The sequence below is a fragment of the Ostrinia nubilalis genome, chromosome 2 (assembly GCF_963855985.1).
Source record: "Ostrinia nubilalis chromosome 2, ilOstNubi1.1, whole genome shotgun sequence".
Taxonomy (NCBI): Eukaryota; Metazoa; Arthropoda; class Insecta; order Lepidoptera; family Crambidae; genus Ostrinia; species Ostrinia nubilalis.
Genome location: NC_087089.1, coordinates 13,347,393 through 13,373,482, shown reverse-complemented (window position 1 = coordinate 13,373,482; position 26,090 = coordinate 13,347,393). Strand labels below are relative to the sequence as shown.

The 26,090-nt window shown below is 35.7% G+C and overlaps 1 protein-coding gene across 1 annotated transcript in view; it reads right to left on the bottom strand.

The window, feature by feature from the left end:
• LOC135084506 (proteoglycan 4-like) overlaps positions 1-26,090 on the bottom strand; it is a 144,656-nt gene that overhangs the window by 39,354 nt on the left and 79,212 nt on the right. Inside the window, exon 4 of the mRNA XM_063979286.1 lies at positions 25,299-25,423. Coding sequence (XP_063835356.1) covers positions 25,299-25,423 — 125 coding nt within the window. The remainder of the gene's footprint in view (positions 1-25,298; positions 25,424-26,090) is intronic.

The following is a 26,090-nucleotide window of genomic DNA, read 5'->3' as shown; positions in this document are numbered from 1 at the left end:
AAAAGAAAAAAGTGTGACGGCTCTCAGAGAAATTGAAGAACTGAAGAAGCTGAGGAAGAGATTGTTCAATGACTTATCGGCGATAAAAATAACTTCCAACTTGGACACTAAGGATAAAACCACATTTTTAAGCGAATTCAAGAAAACAAACTGGTACAAAATTCTGACCAGCGGAGTTGACTACGACTTAAGAATAGATATTGACAAATCTATAACAACTTTAATTAATTACATCATCAGCGGCAAAAAGTCTTATTCCTTCGACGCTTTGAAATTCAAAATCAATTACAGCAATGTGGTTCCTGAAGAAGAGATCGTTGATGTCGATTTTGAAACCGACCAAGAGATAGAGTTTCCGGACATCATTTTAGATGATGAGAAAGGAATACCTGTAATACTTATTACAGAGTTAAATCTTCTGGACAAGATTATCTTTCATGCCAATACAGAGACAGCCCCGGCGCCGGCGAGTTTCTCGAAATTCAAATCCACGATGGAGTGACCATTGTTTTTATTGAACGATACCGATCTGAATGAGACAATCGGTTACTTTTATACCTTGAATGTCTATAAACAATTACTAGAAAAAACTTCAAGGGAAGAACCTCGTACAAGAAGACCATACCACGGCGGCCTAGTGCTCGTGAATACGGGTGACTTCGATAAATATAATGATTACATTTTATCAGCGACATACTTTAACTCCAAAAAAGTAAAGTACAATATCGGTTTGTTTTACTACGTGTTGTGGAAGATTTGTGAAAAGAAGCAGTGGATGGACAAAAACGTGCTTGAACAGTTCAGGAAGTACATGCTAAGGCGTGTAAGTACCACGGTTTGCAGAATTGGACTGTCATCACTGCCATTAGACCCCCCAGAACATACCTCATTACCCACCGCACTGTGGTACTGCGTTGAATTGTCCACAGTCATCTTTCAAAGTGATCCTGCCAATTTTTCACACGAACGATTGAGAATGTACCACGGGCCACGGCGTAGCGCATCGTATGATTGAAATTTTGAAGTATCTGGAGTATGACTTAGATTTGGAATCTATAAAGAAACGAGTAGATTTAATCAGGCATGTAATGACCTTGAAGAAGATTCCAAAGCAGAAGGATAAAGTTTGTTATTTGTTAGAGAAAGCATTCAAAAAGAAAGACGGTTTCCTGGTTTGTGAAATACAAAATTCTGAGAATTTGAAGAAACTGAATTACTTGAAACTGAACCACAAGGAAATGTTAGTTGACAATATCGAAGAGAGGGTTATCTTGAATGACTATATTTACACTCTGCATGACATCGATGACTCAGAGCTACAGATCTGCGAAACAACGTTACGGCCATATTTTATGATAGACCAAAACACATCTTACTATACTGAAATGTATAGGAAAGCTAAAAAGGTTGTAATTTGTTATGTCGAAAAGGATATTGTGGTTAAATACAAGCCTCTTGATAAATTGGAATTCGACAGAGTTTTGTCATATTACAATTTGTTTTTGCGTTGTGTAAGAGACCGCAAAAAATATCCTACGTTGGAGGAATATAAAGCATACGTTTTGAAAAGGAAAGCGTTTAAGGACGATGTAGTGACCATTTTCCCAACAACTGTTATTGAATGTATAGAAAAGGTATTCCGGAGCTATGAGAACCTAGTGAAGGATGTTAGTGTTAGTGAATTTTTTGAAGTGTGTGATAAGTATATAGACCGGATTGCGAGGATCAAAGCTGAGAATGTAAGGCAGTTTGAGACAGATGATGAAATTAATGCTTTTATTAATGTAGAGGAGCGTAATGCCAATCTGGTGAAAATTGTTTCTAAACCCAATAAACAACGCAAACGGATTGTGCAACAGGCACCTCCGAAACCGAAACCAAAACCAAATCCCTACCGTTCGCGTCGGACTTATGTCCAGCGAAGACGTATTCGTCGTCCCAATGTTGTAATGCATCATAATCAATCATCATGATAATTAACTTACATCGACGTTCGCGTATCACTCAGAGTATGTATATGTGTTATAGTCAAACCTCGAAGCTCAGGCGCTCCTAGGTTTGACTAGTCAATCCTCAGGTTTGACTTGAAGTCTTAGTCAAAGCCCAAACATTTCGGCCTTTGACTGAATAATGTTAGTCAAACCTAGGAGAAACTAATTTGGTCAGTCAAACGTCGAAACTCAATTTAATGAAATCGGGGTTTGACTAGTCAAACCTCAATTAAGACATTTAACTAACTATACTTAAGTTATTGCATAGGCTTTACGGTCGGTTTTCTCGCGCACACGCAGATAATCTTTAGGTACCTAAAGGTACCAGTAACTAAGCTTATTTACTGCGGTTGTTTGTCAGAGTTTCTAGACCGATCTTGAAATTACTATTTTTAGGGTTCTGTACCTTGAAGATTTAAGGGTAAAAACGGGAACCTATTACTATGACTTCGCTGTTTGTCTGTCCATACCATGAACCATTCCCAAAATATTTAGTTTTATATACACTTTAAAAATAAGTAAACGTTCAAGGGGGGCTCCTATACAGCAAGCGTCATTTTTTGTCGTTTTTTGCTCAATATTAATAACGTCAACAGGACAGGTGAACGCTTGAAATATTCACATTAGGTTTTCTATAATTGCTGCCGGCCTCTGTAACGCCGCGTCTACCTTTGACCGAGTCTATCAGTCGGTTCTAGGATTGACTAGGCAAAGCCCGAAACAGATTATTTTCATTTCGACGTTTGACTGAACAGTTAGGAACTCCTAGGTTTGACTTAGTCAAAGGCCGAAATTGGAATTTATTTCGGGGTTGGCCCGAAAGCCTTGGTCAAACCTAGGATAGACCAGTCATTCCGCGAAGAGACTGCATATCGACCTTTGACTATGACATATGTATTTTTAAGACACCATAACTAATTGTATAGTTATCGTGCTTTAGTATGTGATATAGTTTAGTTGTTTATCTATAGGAAAATTGTGATTTGTTGCCAGTTATGTCACAATATTTATACAAAACTGTTATTGTAGATGCTAAAGAACTGAAAATGTTTCTCTTATAAAGTTTGAATGAGTGAATAACTTGTTTAATTAAAAGCACTGAATTTAGTTATTAAAAACTAGCTGTAAGATTATTGTCATAGATCAAAACGTTTATGATCCAGTTAATTATTATGTAAAACTCAAATTACTCATTGTATTCTTGTAACAGAAATGCAGATCTAACTAGTCAGTACCTCCTGTGTGTAAGATTTTAAACTTTTTATATTTTAATTGTTTTCAACCGATAGTTGGTAGTCAAAAATATTATTTTTTCCGTTAGTAAGGTTTTTTGTAAAAAGTATGTTTTTCGTTTAAGATTAAATAATTATCAACTTATTTTTGAAGTTTTATTTCTTTTTTTGAAAATTATAAATAACTTAAAAACATCGAACTGCCTAAGGCGGGAATTGAACCCACGACCTTCCGCTTAACGGGCGACTGCTCTTCCAATTCAATCCTTCTTTTATTTCTTTGTTTGATATCCATCCGAAGGCGCCGATGGAGATGGCAAAAAGCCGAAGCTGCGGAAGCAAGCGTGGGTGCCTGAGCCTCGTTACGCAAGGACGGAAGGGCTGCACATCCCGCAGCGCCGGAGACGAGGAGATACCAATGCATGGATGCATGCTGCATGCTTGCTTTCATGCTGCATGCTCTGCATGCCTATCTACTTTGTTAAATGATATTATTTGAATTAAAAAAAAAATGTCTATATGTATAAATGTATATAGAATTTAAAATAAAGTAAGTTATTCTGAACAACGACTTTATGAGTTGAAGTATGTTCTTAGTAAGAACATTATTAATTAAAGCAATATGATTGAATGTTATGAAGTACAGGCAGGCCTGGCTCACTCCGCGCGGTACATCCGATAATTACCTACAGCGAAGCGCCCCGCCGGCGGGTATTATATCAGTCGAGTGTCACGCGCGCGCCCGTCAGGACGCTGGCGTGCGTTGTAGTAGGTACCTAATTCTATGATCGAAGTATTATTTAAAAATGGACATAAAGAGAAAGAAATATTGTGCGGCGTTCGGGTGTTTAAATTCGAAAAGAAATCTACCGGATTTATCTTTTTTTTCGCTTCCCAAAGATGATGAAAGGTATGTTTGCCATGTAGGTAATCAATAATTCTTAGGATAGTATAGGAACCTAACCTACCATGACTACTGCTCAGAATGCGTTCGTTCGTTTTAGCCAAATGACGTCCACTGCTGGACAAAGGCCTTTCCCAAGGTTTTCCATAATGAATGCGTACTTACCTACATACGTACCTCATTACATATAAGTAGATTAATTATTTTTTCACTAGACAGCAACCCTAACAGCGTAAGAAGAGTTCAGAGGCACGCGATAGAAAGAGACAAAACTTGTAGGTGAATAAAATTGTAGGTACGTAGTGCTGTGCGAGCTGAATTCCACTTTATCGCGTCGTAGCAAGACTCGCATTTATTTAAATCGTCTTGCGGAGTAATCCTTCTGTACCTGTACTATTACTTATTCTGTGGTACAGGTCTCAAAAAAAAAATCAAAATGGTTCTTGGTAGTAACAGTAAGTATTGATAAAAAAATTATGATCACTAATTGTTATAAGCTCCGTAGGTAGTAAAAATGTATGAATAAAAAAGTATGAAAAATAAAATTATGAAGAAAGATTATTATGAACACAAATCGGTAGTAAGACAAAGAATAGGATTTAGAATATTATGTGAGCCAATATGGACCCATGTTTGGTCAATAAGTACCTACAAAATATTTACATATTATTTTAATGAAATGACGTCACCCAGATATCCCCAACACGACCCGTGTTTTATGGGCCATTCCCGTATTATATTCTTATCGCATTCCAGATACTAGTGAATTGCCCCTAGTTTTATACAGTTCTTTTATTATACACGTCAACTAATGTTAAAATAGTAACAACTATCACACTAATTACCTAGCCCCAAACTAAGCTAGTAAACAACACCAAAACACTGGCTGTGTAGTAAAAGTAATATTTTTTTATTGTAATTGATTAACGCACGTATTCACAAACATTACTATGAGGTCTCACAGTGTGCGTGGACGCACAGGGTGACACACGAACCAATGGTTTTTTAAAAGACAACTCTATTTTTTTATGTAGGTTTATGTTTTTGTTTTAATGATGAATAAATTTTCATGAAGGTCAAGTTAATGCATTAAGTTGCGGGTGACACACCAATCATTTTAATTACCTTACCACTTAGCCTAATCAGTATCAGGTATGAGTACCTACATTTGAGAAAGTCCAAATATCAGACTGCCAAAATGAGTCTTCCAGTGCCTTGGCCCACTTTTAGCTTGGTCCACGGGCCAAGTCACTGGATTGAATTTTTAAATATTTTTTCTTCCAGTAACTGAGGTGCGCCTCAAAATGGGTGTGATTCGAGGAATCAAAATCCCTAGAGAAGTTTTAAGATTGACACAGACAATCGGGACGGCTATAAATTTATTAGTAGGGAGTTAGGTACTATTGTGTGAAAACATTTAAAAAAGTTAAACAAGTTGAAAACAACATCTATTTTTCGCTGTGGCTCGGCGGTTGGTCGCCTAACAGGTCAGGTCCTGGGTTCGATTCCTGGGAGGAACAATAAAAAAACTGATAAACTTTTTCCTCGGGTAGATCCTTAATAAACGAATAATTAATTATTATAACTTTATAACTATGTAAACTTTGTTTGTACTTATAGGTGTACCAGAATCTCATGGCAAACAAAAATATTGGATATGTGTGTTTTTCATATGGCAATTGTCTATGGTTTAATTGTCACCTGTCAAAGAAAATTATGAAATCTGTCAGCCGCTGCAAAATTTATGTAATCTCTTCTTGACTATTTGTTATTTTTCTAAAAAAGTCGAAAAAGTTCAAGCAACGAATATTGTTTTCAATTTGAATTGTAAAATAAGGCTTAATTCAAAGTCAATCTTTGATTCTAAAGCGCGTCGTCCAGTTGACAGTAAGTTGGACTGAAATGTTTTGATCATTTGGTTTATTACCCAACTGCGTCAGAAGAAAGGTTGTGTTTTTTATATTATTCTTACTTAATAGTTGCTTTATCGGGGTTTTCAGGTATATCTCACAAATTGGTGCAGATGTTATTATGACCATGTAAAGAAAATTGAAAAAGATTTCATCAAGCAAGATTGAATAATGGAGAAGTTTCCAATTTTTTTATTTTAAATAAATCTGAAATAAATATAAGTAAAACTAATAATAATTGTGAAATAATCATAAAAATATATCTACAAATAAATAAGTTACAGGGCCCTAAAGTTGCGCATAACTATTCACGCCATTTTGATCGGTGTATTCACGACAGTCATTCGGAGTACAAACAGTAAATCACCCCTGATCCAGCCAGTGCTGTTGGTTGACAGGTTCATTTTTTTTAAATCTAGCAGTTTTTAATTCTTCAACTAGGGTCACTCAAGATTCTTTCTTAGTAAAATTTTGTAACCTTTTTTTTAAATATCCCAGACCTGGCCATATACAAAAAGAACGGCAGACATTTCTTGATCGATTTAAAAAAAAACTTCAGCGTCTTTTTAGTTTTGGTATATATGTTACGGTCAAAGTGATAAATGTGAAAATTATGAATAATCGCCGGTTATTATGAATAATTACCGCATGATTTGGTAAATGTGATTAATATGAGGTCATTTATGTGTGTATAAAACTAAATAGGCGGCTTAGGGGTGGCCCAAGGGCCACCCCTGCCGCACCTTAACCTATTTTTCACTTTAAATCAAAACATTATGTTATAGGCATCATGGAAAAGTTATATTATGCAAGAAACATTCCAAACTCATTATGCCAAATTATATTAATATATGATATCAAAACGTTCAAAAGTTTGGCTGTACACGAGCACGTACACAAGATGTTGTTCTTTTTTATGAAATTTGTTAGTACTAAGGTTGAATTATTAAACAATCACTGTTAAATGTGATTAATTTATCACTTTTACCGCGACTGTCGGTAATTATTCATAATAACCGGTTATTATTAATAATTTTCAATTTATCACATTAACCGTAACATATATTTTAATCCCATTCAGAGAAATATAGTGTTTTTAACATCAGGAACTTCTCCATTGAAATGCTGGAAGAGCAATTTATTTACAATACCTCTTTATCTTGATCATCTGTCTATTGAAGAACAAGAAATGCAAGTGGAGTTCTTAGAATTGTTTTCTAGTTTTGAATGAAGTGATAAGTTAAAAGTATGATGCATAATAAAATTAGTTACTTAAAGTAATATACGATTTATTTCAATTCCAAGACATTTTCCTCTGTTAAAAACCTGATGTATAACAACATTCTTCATACACATACCTACCTAAAATGTATATTCGTACTTCATGTTCATTAATATTAAAGTCATAAAAGTAAAAAATTAAACAGTATCAAGATCGTTTATTCCAATTTCCCCAGTATTGCTCTCAACAAAGTTTATTTTCCCTAGCCATGAGATTCTGGTACACCTATATCAGGGGCGTAGCTGTGCCGTATGAATGGTTTGAATGATACGAGGTACAGGGCCGGATTAAGTTCTATAATTTAATAACAACGATCTTTCGTTAGATAGATGAAAAGGGCCCCGGAAAAAGCTACCTTTTTATCCGACTGTATGTTTTTAGCTATTCAAACAGAATGAAAAGGAAGATAATTCTATATGACATTAAGTTCGCCTTTTACATTTCGACATTTGTGCAATAAAGTTAAAATTATACTTAATATTGTAAATGCGAAAGTAACCTGTCTTTCTTGCTTTCACGCCTAAACCACTGAACCGATTTTGATGAAATTTGCCATAGAGATAGTTTTAGTACCGGGAAAGGACATAGGATAGTTTTTATCCCGGTTTTTGAAAAGGGGACGCGCGCGATTAAGTTTTTCTGTGACAGACAAAATTCCACGCGGGCGAAGCCGCTGGCGGTAAGCTAGTTAAATTATGTAGAAATATAAATATAATTTAAGTAAAAGATGACGAATTGCACAACTAGAAAATTGTTATGCAATAGTGTACACTGCACGATGCTATTTTGTATTTTTATTTCATAATATTTCAAAATATTGCGTAATACGAGTGCAACATTGTGTAATACTTATTATTATGTTGTAAGAATTGAAATTTTGGGCTTTTGTGTGGGTTTATTTTAAATACAATACAAAATGATTATTAATAAGTATTATCAGTAAGGTAATGTTTTATTTAATTCTCGAAAAATGATTATTAATAAGTATTATCAGTAAGGTAATGTTTTATTTAATTCTCGATAGTCCTATAATTTAATTCTGGCCAGGATCTACGATGATTAATATTTTAATATTAGGATGTTTTCTCTGAAATATCTGTTAATTTAAACTAGGTGTAAGTAGGTATAATTGAATAGGCTCCATAAATGTTGGATAGATTTGAAAAATTATATTATACTGATGAACCATTATGCATAAAAAAATATGAATATACACACTATCGCTGTATAATACTTTTTATAAAGCCCTTTACACCCTGTATACAAACAATCATAGCATTCATATATATGTATACCTACAGCGTCAAATAGTTCGTAACAACCAAAGTTACCCAAAAAGTTTGCAAAACGTCTTTGTTACAATGGAATAACTTTGTGTTGTCATCTTTTTTACCACTTTGGGTGTCACGAAACTCACGAACTATTTGACGCTGACTGTACCTATATACATAGTTACCGGCTACCAAGCAGGCGTATTTACAAAACATTAACAAAAGTGATATAATCTGTTGAAATCCTACGCACACTGAACTGAGTCACCACACCAATCCAATAGTCGATAAGTTTCCCCCGACAACACAACAGAGTGGCAATGGAGTCGTTTTACCTATACTTTCTTTTCGGTAAACATAATATAGGTGTATAAGAAAATGTTATTTTTATTTAATGAGAGAAAGATGTTTAATTGGTTCATATCATAACAAAAAGTTACACAGTTTAAAAATATGTAGTACTCGAAAAGCTACTTTTGTATGCACTTTTACTCTTCAAAGATTAGGTCACTATTAAAAAAACTGTTGTAGTCACTGCAAGACCAGAAATAATAAAGATGTACAATTTAGTATTTTTATAAGATAAAAAAAATATACGCGGTTCTACCATTTTTGGCAATAACTCTGAATAAATTATGTTTATGGTAATAATATTATGTTCCTTAATAAACACGGCATTAATATCCTGCAGTGAATTGTGCAGCCTTAAATGTTGATTTACACGCATTAAGTTGTTAAGTAGGCAACTATATTTTAACTTATTAAGTGATTAAATTGCATGTAAAGCAACAAAATTCTGAGTTTACTTAAAGGTAACTAATCACTTAAAATTAAGTAAACATTTAGTTACCGCTTAATGGTGTAAACCAGCCTTTAGGTATTTCCTTGATTCATGAAATCTAGCTGCCCCTTGTAAGTGTGCAAAATAATTGTATTTGTATGTACGAGTTCTACCTTTTTAAGTATCTAATCACGCTTGTGTGTACAATTAATTGATACATATAAAAAATAAAAATTGTAGTTTAAATATTAAAATAATAAAATAATCTTTTGTTCGACTCCAATGCTCCTCTGTTTCGTTTTGTGGCGCATGTAGTTAAAACCCCGCTCGTTGCACGCTCGTTCCATCAGTCTGCACGGGGCCGCGCCACTCGGTCCCTGTGTTGTTGGTCCCGAGACGCATTAGCAAAATGGTTAATTACTTTATTTACGCGAAAGACTTTTCGCGTTCGACAGAGGATGTCCCATATTATCACGGAAATGGACTCAAAACTCTCGCAGAATTTAAACGTGACGTGAACTGTATAAAAAGTGAATTACCTGTGACTGAAGAATCAAAAATAATTTATTTACACTGGGGGCACATGTGTGAGGAGATCGACGAAAGTACTGCAGTTAGCGCATACAGTGAAATGATCGGAGATGGTTGGGATACCTTACCAGAAACAATTATAAAGTGGATAAAAGAAAACATTGCTGGCGATCAAATTAAATTGCTGTACATCATAACCGATGGTCTCATAGGCTCAGAGAGTGTACACACTTGTTTAGAACTTAATGAAGATGTTAATTATGACTCTGTTGTTTTTTACGGAATAAATGAAGAAGAGGATTCTATCGACTTATCGGTCGCCTCGTCGTTTTTGAAAGGACGATGTAAAATTTACCGCAACTGTGAATTATTGGATAATATCGATATTTCTGAACAACGTGACTATAGTACAATAACTATCGACAACTTCTCTACTGAAAAAGAAGAACTGAAATCGTATATCAAATTAAAGTACCTAAATTCAAAAGAAAGAAGTGAGACGGCTCTCAGAGAAATTGAAGAGCTGAAGAAGCTGAGGAAGAGATTGTTCAATGACTTATCGGCGATAAAAATAACTTCCAACTTGGACACTAAGGATAAAACCACATTTTTAAGCGAATTCAAGAAAACAAACTGGTACAAAATTCTGACCAGCGGGGTTGACTACGACATAAGAATAGATATTGACAAATCTATCACAACTTTAATTAATTACATCATGAGTGACAAAAAGTCTTATTCCTTCGACGCTTTGAAATTCAAAATCAATTACAGCAATGTGGTTCCTGAAGAAGAGATTGTTGATGTCGATTTCGAAACCGACCAAGAGATAGAGTTTCCGGACATCATTCTAGATGACGAGAAAGGAATACCTGTAATACTTATTACAGAGTTAAATCTTCTGGACAAGATTATCTTTCATGCCAATACAGAGGCAGCCCCGGCGCCGGCGAGTTTCTCGAAATTCAAATCCACGATGGAGTGCCCATTGTTTTTATTGAACGATACCGATCTGAATGAGACAATCGGTTACTTTTATACCTTGAATGTCTACAAACAATTACTAGAAAAAACTTCAAGGGAAGAACCTCGTACAAGAAGACCATACCACGGCGGCCTAGTGCTCGTGAATACGGGTGACTTCGATAAATATAATGATTACATTTTATCAGCGACATACTTTAACTCCAAAAAAGTAAAGTACAATATCGGTTTGTTTTACTACGTGTTGTGGAAGATTTGTGAAAAGAAGCAGTGGATGGACAAAAACGTGCTTGAACAGTTCAAGAAGTACATGCTAAGGCGTGTAAGTACCACGGTTTGCAGAATTGGACTGTCATCACTGCCACTGGACCCTACAGAAAATACCTCATTACCCACCGCGTTGTGGTACTGCGTTGAATTGTCCACGGTCATCTTTCAAAGTGATCCTGCCAATTTTTCACACGAACGTTTGAGAATGTACCACGGCGTAGCGCATCGTATGATTGAAATTTTGAAATGTCTGGAGTATGACTTAGATTTGAAATCTATAAAGAAACGAGTAGATTTAATCAGGCATGTAATGACCTTGAAGAAGATTCCAAAGCAGAAGGATAAAGTTTTTTATTTGTTAGAGAAAGCTTTCAAAAAGAAAGACGGTTTCCTGGTTTGTGAAATACAAAATACTGAGAATTTGAAGAAACTTAATTACTTGAAACTGAACCACAAGGAAATGTTAGTTGACAATATCGAAGAGAGGGTTATCTTGAATGACTATATTTACACTCTGCATGACATCGATGACTCAAAGCTACAGATCTGCGAAACAACGTTCCGGCCCTATTTTATGATAGACCAAAACACATCTTACTACACCGAAATGTACAGGAAAGCTAAGAGGGTTGTAATTTGTTATGACAAAAAGGACATTGTAGTTAAATACAAGCCTCTTGATAAATTGGAATTCGATCGAGTTTTGTCATATTACAATTTGTTTTTGCGTTGTGTAAGAGACCGCAAAAAATATCCTACGTTGGAGGAATATAAAGCATATGTTTTGACAAGGAAAGCGTTTAAGGACGATGTAGTGACTATTTTCCCAACAACTGTGATTGAAAGTATAGAAAAGGTATTCCGGAGCTATGAGAACCTAGTAAAGGATGTTAGTGTTAGTGATTTTTTTAAAGTGTGTGATAAGTATATAGACCGGATTGCGAGGATCAAAGCTGAGAATGTAAGGCAGTTTGAGACAGATGATGAAATTAATGATTTTATTAATGTAGAGGAGCGTAATGCCAATCTGGTGAAAATTGTTCCTCAACCCAATAAACAACGCAAACGGATTGTGCAACAGGCACCTCCGAAACCGAAACCAAAACCAAATCCGTACCGTTCGCGTCGGACTTATGTCCAGCGAAGACGTATTCGTCGTCCCAATGTTGTAATGCATCATAATCATCATGATAATTATCTTCCATCGACGTTCGCGTATCACTCAGAGTATATGTATTTTTAAGACACCATAACTAGTTGTATAGTTATCGTTCTTTAATATGTGATATAGTTTAGTTGTTTATCTATAAGAAAATTGTGATTTGTTGCCAATTAGGTCACAATTAGAACTGTTATTGTAGACGCTAGAACTGAAAATGTTTCTCTTAGAAAGTTTGAATGAGTGAACAACTTGTTTAAAAGCACTGAATTTAGATATTAAAAACTAGCTGTAAGATTATTGTCATAGATCAAAACGTTTTAGATCCAGTTAATTATTATGCAAAACTCAAATTACTCATTGTATTCTTGTAACAGAAATACAGATCTAACTAGTCAACTAGGTACCTACTGTGTGTAAGATTTTAAAGTTTTTCTATTTTAATTGTTTCCAAGCGATAGTTGGTAATCGAAAATATTATTGTTTCTGTTTGTAAGGTTTTTGTAAAAAGTATGTTTAAATAAAAAAAGATTAAATAATCATCAACTTATTTTAGAAGTTTTATTTCCTTATTTGATACCCATCCATGTCGAGTGTTCATGTAGGTAATTATATTTATAATCGGGCTAGAGATACATTTCTTAGTTAATATCACTGAACCTCTACCACAGCCTACCAAATATTGCAGTTCAAATGCATAGGTAACTGTCAGTCTGTTACGCTTTCACGCATCATTTTGATATTATTTGGTCTCGGGAATTAAGGACGTGATAGTTTTTCTCCCGGTTTTTTAAACAGGGACACTCGCGATTACGGCTGAATTGCATCACCTAACTTTAATGGTAACTATAACGATAACCGGTGCTTTTTGTGCGGATCAGGATGGGCATTAGAAAAGCTAGTACCTTATATCCTGTAAATGTGCCGTATATCAAGAATTTGTGTACAATAAGGTTTAGGAGTAATTGGAGGAAAATAAGATTCCGCTGCGGTAATGCTTGAAAACGTAACCGCAGCGGCATGATTTTTACCTTAGCCAAATTTAAAGTAGCTCAAAAGGTAGCTTATATTGTGCCTTTCCTTGGTCAAGCAGCGGCATTTGTGCCCCCTGTAGTTTTTTAGTAATTGCAAATGCCGCTGCGGTAACGTTTTGCAGATTTCCATATCTTCAGAACGACTTGATGGACAGATACGATTTTTTGTTAGCAGGTGCGTTATGATTAGTGCCAATTTGTGCCATGATCATTATTCCAAAAAACGCATGGCATACCTACCTATGAGTTATAAGGGTTTCTGTGAAAATCTAAAAGTCTCTAGCTCTTCAACCACATAACAAAAGTGCTCTGTGTGATTACAGTGGCAGATGCCTATATTTCAGTGAAAAATTTGAAACCCTATGTCTAATTTTTGATGAAATAAATCAATTTTACAACTGAAACTGGCTCTGTTATTTCGAGCCTTAAATAACGACATGCTCCTCAGCAACCCCTATGACTGTTATAACATTTTTTTTTTCAACCAACGCGATTGTGCACAATATTTTATTGAGGATCAGTACTGTTGTAGAAAATTCAATAAAACTAGTATCTACGTTAATCTTTAAGACATAAGAAAGATATATCTTTTTGAATTATCCAAATCGGACCATTACTTACGAAGATATTAAGTAATAAACATAGGCCGTTTTTGCAGCTAAAAGTCAACGTACGCAGGGCCGCGTGACGTCACTATATCCGAATCGAGCGCAGCCGGCGTACTATTGGGATGGAAAATATTTTTTTCCAGCTAAACTATCAGTTTTAGAAAAAAACTTTTAATAACATTTATTCATCAAAATAAAGTAACCTATCGACCAGTAATTTTTAAAAATAAAAATTGTGAAAAATAAGTATCGCTATGTCCAAAAACCACATTTTCATAGGATTCGATGCAACGCGGAGACGCGGTTGGGGTGAGTGTAACTTAATGATTGTTTGTATTGAACATAATAATACATAATATGATGCTAATACCCAGTTTCTGGCCTGGGGGGGGGGGATAAGTCATACCCAGCTTATAGCCTGGGGGGAGGAGCAAGCCTTACCCGGCTTCTGGCCTTGGTGGGAGGGGGGAAGAGGCAAGTCATACCCAGTTTCTAGCCTGGGGGGGGGGTAAGTCATACCCAGCTTCTGGTCGAGGGGGAGTCATACCTAGCTTATGGACTGGGGAAAGGGGCTAGCCTTACCCAGCTTCTGGCCTGGGGGGAGGGGGGGGTCAAGTCATACCCAGTTTCGGGCGGGGGGGGGGGGGGGGTATGTAATACCCAGCTTCTGGCCGAGGGGGAGTCATATCCAGCTTATGCTTATGGCCTGGGGGGAGGGGCAAGCCTTACCCAGCTACTGGCCTGGGAGGAGGGGTCAAGTCATACCCAGTTTCGGGCCTGGGGGGGGGGGGGGGGGGGGGGGTAAATCATACCCAACTTCTGGCCGAGGAGGAAGTCATGCCCAGCTTATGACCTGGGGAGAGGAGGGGGCGGGGGAGTCATAACCAGCTTCTAGGCTAAGATTAAATAGATTTCCAGGAGGGAGCAGCTGTCCTTTCTTGCAGCAGCTGGCCCGCCCATGGGAACGGCGAATAGATAGGTAGGTACGTAGGTTTAACTCAGATAACCTAAATAACAGGTAGGTATTGCGTGTACATCGAAATGATCTTCATAGCAATGTCTTGTAGCCTAGGCAGAGTGTATCTGCCTCAGCTATACCTTATTGTTAGAAGTAAATAAATTAATACTTATACATTTTATATTTTACTTGGAAGAAGATATGACTCTAACAACACTTATGTACACTTTATCAAATAAAGTTTATTTGAATAAATCGCCAAATATACCACCGCGGAGACCCCAATCGCGTCTCTGCGTCCCATTGAATCGTATGAGCGTATGGATTTTTTGCGTTATTTTTCACAATTTCTATTTTTAAAAATTACCTATCGATAGCTTACTTTATTCTGATGAATAAATGTCATTACAAGTTTTTCTCTAAAACTGATAGTTTGGCTAGAAAAAAATATTTTCTATCCACGCAGTACGCCGGCAGCGTTCGGATCGGATATAGTGACGTCATCGTCCCCGCGCCGGGCGGTCAGTGAACTTTTTTAGTAATTTGGCCATAACTTCGTCAATTTTTGTCGTAGAACAAAAATTTTTGGACTGTGTATTAAGGATTTCTTAGCCCTATAAATCTGCATTCACAGCTAAAAATCGAAATGATCCTCATTAGTAGGTACACCTTTTGTAGATTAGGTACAACGTACAGTTATTTCTATTTAACTTTGAAACCTAGTTGGGGCTAACCCCATATTGGAATTTCAGGTAATTCAGCGCAAATACTAAGGATTCAGTAAGTACTAGGTTATTTATAAAATGTACTGTTGCTCAACTCATTATATGTATTATTATTAATTAATTAAATTAATATAATGAGTGATCTACTAACTGTATTAATAGGTTTTAATTAATATAACTAAACACGCGGTTGAAGCCGCGGGCAAAAGCTAGTTAGGTAATATTTAAGTAGATAGGTAACTTTACATGGTAATCATAATACAAAATGTCAAGTCCAACATGTTTTGTCCAGGGTAGGCATGCAAAGGACAGTGCCAATCCATGTATGGAAGTTGGACCAAGTGCTGCCCAGAATGAAACTATAGTGCATTTTGTTCCTCAGGCCAACAATAATTTGTAAACCGGAGCGCACTGAAATCTATCCCTGGAGTTAAGAGAAAAAAAGAGTTTTGTTTTGAATTATTTACATACAAAATATCATCGATGTATACCTACTACGCATAAGATTTCGCGATTTTGGCATTAAATAACACTCGCTATGTTGAACTTAACCATACTGCATCCGTACACCTTACTTTAGTACGACTTCGACATTATATATAAGCGATCAAGTGCAGTTTCAGTAGTTTAGTTAGTTGACCGAAATTAATTATTTCCAAAATGGAGCAAGAAGTTTTAGCTTACAATAACTTCAATAATCGATTGTAATACACCAATAAATTGATTTTTCGCAAGGATAGAGAACTAAAACTTCTTGCTTCATTTTGGAAATAATGAGTTTTGTCAACTAACCAAACTATTGCAACAGCGTTAGATCGCTTCTAAAGAATGTCTAAGTCGCACTAAAGTAAAGTGTACGGATGCAGTATGGTTAAGTTTAACATAGCGAGTGTTATTTAATGCCAAAATCACGAAATCTTATGCGTAGTACGTATATATCGATGATATTTTGTATGTAAATAATTCAAAACAAAACTCTTTTTTTCTCTTAACTCCAGGGATAGATTTCAGTGCGCTTCGGTTTACACATTAGTATTGGCCTGAGGAACAAAATGCACTATGGGTTGATTCTGGGCAGCACTTGGTCCAGACCCTGGCACTATCCTTTAACAAAATTAGAATCTACATATTAATAACAATAATAAATTAATTAAAAAATTTAAGTCATTATAGTAAAACTCTACTCATTCAAGATATATACCACATAGTTACATTCTCCCAATATTTATGTGCCAAATCGAATGTTTCTTTTGTCTTTATTTTTATTACAATCTTACTAATATTTAAATGCGAAAGTTTGTATGGATGTCCGGATATGTTAATCTTTCACGCAAACGCACTGAACGGATTTTGATGAAACTTTACAGTATTATTGTTTATAACCCAGATATGTGACAAACTAAATTTCACGAGGGAGAAGCCGCGGGCAAAAGCTAGTGTGTATTAGTGTGCTTTTTTAAAGAGTTTAAAATGATTGTACAGTCAACTGCACATCAGATTACACAGTTTTGTAGCAAAATAACAAAATGTGATCTCGTCTGTACAAGGTACCTACTGTTTTAATTATTGCAATTTTCACTCATTAGATTTTTATTACTTCGCAAACTATTGTTTTTTTAACATAATATCCTCAGTATTTAAAATTGAAATGCATATGAATAAATAAATGAAATGGTTCATAATAATGTGACATTGTAATAATATGATCATCATTAATAAAACATACATTACCTAACTACCTACAAACACGGCAAGGTTCATTAAAGTTGACCCATGCGATATTTTTTCGTAAACAAAACATTAGTATATCTTCATGATAACAATTAGATACCTACAATCTACATACTAACAATCCAGACTGATAGCCTGTTTATTTACAAAATACAAAGATTACAAAATCTTTTGCAATCTTTACACACTGAGCTGAAACTGAGCAGAGTTTGTTTTTCTATGCCCTGAGTCACCATTCGATGTTTTCCCCATTAACATAGAGAAATGGAGTCGATTTATCTATGTTCTTTTTATTTGGTAAACAAACTTTGGTATGCTTTGAATTATGTAGTGTCATTAACAATCAAAAGGAGGTTCTTAAAAAACTATTTTTGTTTGTATTTTTTTTTTTTTTTTTTTTTTTTATGTTATGTTAGCCAAGGCAGGTATTTGACCGCAATCGCACCTGGTGTAATTTTATAAAAACTTATTTTAAGACCGTTGTGTACCTAGGTATATTGAATGGAATATAACCTCGTAGCGCCCACGGATTTTTTGGATCCTCTTTAAAACTACGACCCGACCGTCCTTCTTATAGGACTTATAGTTATAGTCCTATCAGCCCAAGATTTTGAGTTGAAATTCGTATGTGTTAGAGTTACCGGTTTGAAGTGAAACTTTCAGGGTATAATTATGATTATATTAGCATGTGTTTTTAAATTCAATTATTTGTCTACCTTTTGTTCTTTACAAAGGCCATCGGGCCACAAATTCTAGATTAAAAGGAAGTATTAAGTGATGTAAAATTAAATAATACAAAAAATTAGTAGTGTAAAGAGTATTAAATTAATAATAATAATAAATATAATAAATATTTTTGAACAATTTCACACATAACGCTATCTAGCCCCATAGTAAGCAATTAATATGCTTGTGTTATGGGTGCTCGCTTAACGGATATACTACATTATATACGTTTTAAATACATACATATTATACTAGTAACACCCAGACCCATCACAGAAATTAAAATTCATCATTTCAATTTCTGCCCGGCTGGGAATCGAACCCGGGACCTCTCGGCATAGTAGTCCCTTTTAGAACTACTACACCAAACGGCCGACAAATAATTAATTAATTAAATTAATTATTAGTGAAAGATAAGTTGCATTTTTATATTAGTAATATTCCATAAACCAATATAACACAAAGCCACAAACTAAAAATATTATGATATTTTTAGTACTAGCTTCGACCCAACCGCCTTCACAAAGTACATATTATTTCAAACCAAGATTTCGCAGAATTTCTGCCCTAAAAATGCAAAGTAATTATCTCTATTTACGTAATACCTATTCGTTAGCAACTTTTTGCATAAAAACATACTCGACAACCACGGATTATCATAAAAAAATGCGATTTACTAACTACGTGTTAGTGAGCCGTCCATACCGCCGGCCATTTTTCAAAAAATCCCATCTGTCAATTGTGACAGCCAATGGTAGCATACCGGAAACTGTTCCCTAATATTTCGTTCAGAAATCGAATTAAATTATTTCTTTAAGCCGCGAAATTTCAAAAATCTAGACAAAGTTTAATAATATGGCCTTCTGAAAGGCGCATGGGCGGTAATTGAAAGTTAGTTGAAAAAAGTTCTGGGCTGTAGTCGCCATGTTTATTTTGGGTTATCAAAAGGCGCGTGGGCGCTACGAGGTGTTATGCAAACTTGTATCGATTTATAATTCTTTGCAATTTGTAAAAGATCGAAGACCATGGCATGTACAAAATCATTATTTTTAAGTTAATACAGAAAGTAACATGACTACTATTTTTGTTAGTTAGTTTTAAAACATATTTTCTACGACAACTATCCTTCAGTTAATGTAATATTTTAGTAGGTACTTACTGTCTCATGCTTCAAAATGAAATCTTTTTATGTAGGTACCTACTTAATTATGCATGTATGATGCAGTGTAACATACTAATATCACAAAGAGGAAAGAATTGATTGTTTGTTTGAATTGAATAGGCTTCGAAGCTAACAATTCTTTCACAATAAGAATCCTAATTTTTTTTCTACTGAATATAGGCTATAAAATAATAAAAATACTACTACTGTTGAATAAATACATAAATTAATGGTGACTGAAGTTCGCCGGGACAGTTAGTAATTGATAAACTTACTCACTAATGAAATAAATAGGTGTATCACTTTATGCTTTAAAATAATAAAAGATAATAATATTTTTATCGACTCCAATGCTCCTCTGTTTCTTTTTTGCAGCGCGTATAAAATGAAGTCATACCCCGCTAGTCCCATCAGTCTGCTTGAGACCGAGCGCCAGACGGTTGGTCCCGAGAAGCATTAGCAAAATGATTAATTACTTTATTTACGCGAAAGATTTTTCGGCTTCGACTTACAATATCCCATATTATCATGAAAATGGACTCAAAACTCTTGAAGAATTTAAACGTGACGTAAATTGTATGAAAAGTGAATTACCAGATTCTGAAGAATCAAAAATTATTTATTTACACTGGGGGCACAAGTGTGAGGAGATCGACGAAGGTACTGCTGTTAATACATACAAACAATTGTTCGGAGATGGTAGAAAGACCTTACCAGAAACAATTATAAGTTGGATAAAAGGAAATATTGTTGGCGAATACAAAATTAAATTGCTGTACATCATAACCGATGGTCGCATACTCCCAGGCAGTGTACAGCCTTGTTTAGAACTTAATGAAGATGTTGATTATGAGTCTGTTGTTTTTTATGGAATAAATGAACACGAGTATTCTATCGACTTATCGGTCGCCTCGTCGTTTTTGAAGGGGCAATGCAAAATTTACCGCAACTGTGAACTATTGGATAACGCCGATATTTCTGAAGAACGTGACTATAGTACAATTACTATCGACAACTTCTCTACTGAAAAAGAAGAACTGAAATCGTATATCAAATTAAAGTACCTAAATTCAAAAGAAAGAAGTGTGACGGCTCTCAGAGAAATTGAAGAACTGAAGAAGCTGAGGAAGAGATTGTTTAATGACTTATCGGCGATAAAAACAACTTCCAACTTGGACACTAAGGATAGAACCACATTTTTCAGCAGATTCAAGAAAACAAACTGGTACAAAATTCTGACCTGCGGGGTTAACTACGACTTAAGAATAGATATTGACAAATCTATCACAACTTTAATTAATTACATCATCAGCGACAAAAAGTGTTATTCCTTCGACGCTTTGAAATTCAAAATCAATTACAGCAATGTGGTTCCTGAAGAAGAGATCGTTGATGTCGATTTTGAAACCGACCAAGAGATAGAGTTTCCGGACATCATTTTAGATGATGAGAAAGGAATACCTGTAATACTAATTACAGAGTTAAATCTTCTGGACAAGATTATCTTTCATGCCAATACAGAGGCAGCCCCGGCGCCGGCGAGTTTCTCGAAATTCAAATCCACGATGGAGTGTCCATTGTTTTTATTGAACGATACCGATCTGAATGAGACAATCGGTTACTTCTATACCTTGAATGTCTATAAACAATTACTAGAAAAAACTTTAAGGGAAGAACCTCGTACAAGAAGACCATACCACGGCGGCCTAGTGCTCGTGAATACGGGTGACTTCGATAAATATAATGATTACATTTTATCAGCGACATACTTTAACTCCAAAAAAGTAAAGTACAATATCGGTTTGTTTTACTACGTGTTGTGGAAGATTTGTGAAAAGAAGCAGTGGATGGACAAAAACGTGCTTGAACAGTTCAAGAAGTACATGCTAAGGCGTGTAAGTACCACGGTTTGCAGAATTGGACTGTCATCACTGCCACTGGACCCTACAGAAAATACCTCATTACCCACCGCACTGTGGTACTGCGTTGAATTGTCCACAGTCATCTTTCAAAGTGATCCTGAAAATTTTTCACACGAACGAATGAGAATGTTCCACGGCGTAGCGCATCGTATGATTGAAATTTTGAAGTATCTGGAGTATGACTTATATTTGGAATCTATAAAGAAACGAGTAGATTTAATCAGGCATGTAATGACTTTGAAGAAGATTCCAAAGCAGAAGGACAAAGTTTGTTATTTGTTAGAGAAAACATTTAAAAAGGAAGACGGTTTCCTGGTTTGCGAAATACAAAATTCTGAGAATTTAAAGAAACTGAATTACTTGAAACTGAACCACAAGGAAATGTTAGTTGACAACATCGAAGAGAGGGTTATCTTGAATGACTATATTTACACTCTGCATGACATCGATGACTCAGAGCTACAGATCTGCGAAACAACGTTCCGGCCCTATTTTATGATAGACCAAAACACATCTTACTACACCGAAATGTACAGGAAAGCAAAGGATGTTGTAATTTGTTATGACAAAAATGATATTGTGGTCAAATACAAGCCTTTGGATAAATTGGAATTCGACAGAGTTTTGTCATATTACAATTTGTTTTTGCGTTGTGTAAGAGACCGTAAAAAATATCCTACGTTGGAGGAATATAAAGCATATGTTTTGAAAAGGAAAGCGTTTAAGGACGATGTAGTGACCATTTTCCCAACAACTGTGATTGAGAGTATAGAAAAGGTATTCCGGAGCTATGAGAACCTATTAAAGGATGTTAGTGTTAGTGATTTTTTTGAAGTGTGTGATAAGTATATAGACCGGATTGCGAGGATCAAAGCTGAGAATGTAAGGCAGTTTGAGACAGATGATGAAATTAATGATTTTATTCAAGCAGAGGAGCGTAAAGCTAATTTGGTGAAAATTGTTCGTACGAGTAAACCCAATAAACGACGCAAACCGATGGTTCAACCGGTGCCGAAACCGCTGATACCAAAACTTTATTCCCGTCGTCCTCGACGGCCGTATTTTCAGCGAAGACGTAGACCGATGTGAGTGGTTCACTCAAACTCAGTATGGTCGTAAAATATGTCACCATAACTAGCGTAACTACACTCGGCATCAAATAAATCGCACCTCCCGCGACAAGCACTTATCAAACGTATGCATCCCCACTTCCCACCAACATTGGTACCATTTGAAAGCCTAGTTCTAAACTTCATTTCATTAAAGGAAAGATTTTTACCCCAAAAATGTGTCTTTACAAGGATCCAGAGTCACTTCTTCAAAAAATAGGTAGTTACGCTATAGCCATATAAAACTGTTAAGTTGGGATTAATCGCTATCTATCTGTTAAAGAGGACACGTGAGATCTTTGTTTGATTTTATAACCATAAAAATTGGTCTAATTGATCCCAGAGGTGAGCCTAAAGTGAGGTCTATTTTCAAGTAACATTTATGGTATATGTTAATCATTTATTTAGAAATGAAATGTATTTTTCTTTAAGGATATATATTGGGCTTTCAAATAACACCAATATTGTTGGGGTACCATAATTGTGTCAGAAGAAAATCTTTAAAGTTCGCGTCGCGGAAGGTGCGGTTTATTTGATGTTGAGTGTAGTTGTATAGTTTCTTAGTAGATTTATACAGGGTGTTAGGTAAATGGGTATATGAGCCGACACTAGCCCATGTTAACATGGTCATATAAATGGTATGGTGAAGTCAGAAAATTGATATCTTCATTTTAACTATTTTAATTTTCATACAAATCGGATTTTGTAAAATTTATATTGTATGAAAATTAAAAAAATTAAAATCATGATATCAAATTTCTGACTTCACCATACCATTTATATGCCTATGTTAACATGGGCTAGTGTCGGCTCATATACCCATTTACCTAACACCCTGTATAAGCTTGTGTTCCGTGGGTTCACCACAATAGTCCAGTGCAGCGAAGGGGTTCAAACCCGCGCCGCGTTCCCCGGATCACGACTCAGTCACAACTCAGTGAGTCCGACACTTTCGGCTATTGTCGCTTATAATTTTAATCATTAGTAAGTTTCGTTACTGGTTGTTGAAAATGTTTGTTTCTGTTTGTAAGATTTAAGATTTTTGTAATGTATTTTTAATAAAAATTTAAAAAACTTATTATTGAAGTTTTATTTACCTACCCAATACCTTATTTTTAATGTTAACTTTTGTTTAATGTATCTCTTCAAGTTCAAATTTCTACTTGCATGATTATCTCAAATATTTGTTCTAGTTACAGAACATCTCAAAATGAATAAACATTAATTAGAATCATTGAACCCCTGCCAAATATTTGGAAGCCAGATACACTAGTGACTAGGTATGTTTATTTATTTATTAGGAGAAATGATAATGTTTTTTTGGATCAAGTGGCTATAAAAACTTTTCGTTAGTTTGCATTGTGGGGCGCCACTTTAGCGATGCCGGGCATATAACTAGTGACTTTGCTTGGATCTCAATAGGTGGCGTTGTATGTCACAAAGCGTTTTAATTGTTGGGGGCAAAAAAATATTCATTTAATGTGTTACCAGCTGGATTACTACTAAATACGTACTAACTCCGTAACGTGTAAGCCTTTTAATTCTAGTTTCTACATACATACACGTATGTGCTTAATAAATCAAAGTTTTTTTTAAAACTTTTTTCTGAATACGAGCTTATTGGTGCCCAGGACCAGGCATTTTAAAGCTTACGAAGAATATTAACGAAGGACTGAGGTTATTTTAGTGGCAATATTTTGCCCTTGGTCCTTTTAGTACTTATACGGTACTTTTTTTTTCAACATAAACAATGTCATGTCATTATAGCCAAGTTAGCGCCAGTTGCGGCTGTGGCAGCAATTTTACATTTGTGTGTCATTACTATTACTGGCTGAAAAGCCAAGTTAGCGCCAGTTGCGGCTGTGGCAGCAATTTCACATTTGTGTCTCATTGCTGTTACTGGCTGATGTTAGTAGGACCATGAAGCTAAAGATAAAATGGAGGCCACACTTCGAATACCTACTTGAAGCACAACCTATGTATCACTATCTCGCCCTCTGTGCGCAGACTCTCTCTTTCTAAATAAACAAAATATATAAATTTGCTCAAAGTCAATGAAACTCAATGTAAAATCTTTATTTCTTGTTATAGGTATCATTAAATAATAAGTGTAAATACTGGTAAAACGTTTTAGGAAGAAATTACTGTGAAAATACAAAGAATTATGTTTACAATGATCCAATGTCGGAAATCACGAAATAAACACTTACGCGTGGAATCCTAAGTCACTTCCGGGACACCACGTACTACCGCAACCACGCACTACAAAATTTTGCACCATTTCTTGTGATAAAACAATGATTAGGTCCTGTAAAAAATCTCAAACGAAAATAACTGCATAGTAAACAAAATAATAAACAACCGCCATGATTGGCCGATGTTGCCACATGGTACCGATTTCCCAGAAATTGGGATTGTAATTCACTGATTCGCCAACACATTTAGCCTAAACGGCCGACAATTTTGTGATTTTTAATTTAACTAGGTAATCGTAGTTCAAATATTTAATTATGTATTTGTTTAATTTCTGATTTGGTTAGTGAATTGGCTATTTCGATGAATTTACTAGGAGATTTAAATAAGGAGATAGCAATACTACAGTCCACACTAAAAAGAGAGGTCGGCCCACAGAGAGCGAGATAGAGATAAGTAGGTATTTGACTCAAGTTTTTGTTCCAAGCGTGGCCTCCATTTTTATCTTTAGCTTCATGAGTGGGACGTACCTATTTTAATTTTTACAATAGTATTCGTATACCTAGTACGCTAAGTTTGTTTCCTGTCATCCGCTTTGTACGAGTACTGGAGGGAAGACGTAACTTAACTTCTAATTCTTATGTTCTTGATTAATTTTGTTGCGGGTCCAATGACAATATAACTTTCGCCCAGGACAAACTTGACCTTCACTGGTTGGGTTTTTATTGGCGGTCAAGCTGTAGATCCTGGCTACACAGGAGTTGCAGCAGTGAGAACGAGTGGTGGGAATAGTCCCGTATACAAAAGGAACTTACTGGCTGCTAGCACGATGAGAGCCACGATGGCGGCCACGACCAGTCCGAGCAGTGTCCAGCAGAGAGGTCTTTTGCAGCCCCCCTTCTCTCCTCGCTTGTCTGCCGTCACGTACAGCTTCTCGCCCCTGGAATTGACAGTAATGAATGCGATTATTGATGTGCTGCATGCCAGACTTCTTCTTCTTCTTATTTTGTTTATGGCCAGGTCTGGGATATCCCAGACTTAATTAAATGGCTAGGCGCTGTGTCTTCGAATGTACAGTTGACATGACTATAATATTTTCCTTGCAAAATTACCTGTATTACAAGGAGATAAGACGCCACTGTTTGGCTTGATATGCTGTCGTCCATACCCACTAAAAAGTTTTAGTGTATTTATTTACGCTTGGCTATGTAATCGATGCTTCGATGCCAAAACTTATCCGAAAGGTCATTCAACAGGTCTCGCTCTAACCAAACCATTCAATACATTCCAATTCCATACCACACAACGCGCAAGATGTATGAAAGCACATGTATCTACAAAACCTCGCATTCACTCCCAACCCATTGTTAAACCTCAAACAAGGCAATGTTGCATGATCATTGCATCCGTAAACTCTACCAATTTGAACTCTATTCCTAAATTAACAAGGTGCATGTAAACAGAAGCGGACTAAGTCGTCACATTCGATGCACCTATGCAAATAGGATGCATACTTCGAGTTTTTTGAAGGTCGACCCATGAAATTTTTGAGCAGCTTGTAACTAAGCATGAAGTGTTACTGTTTTTTCATACGAGTTCAAAGTTTG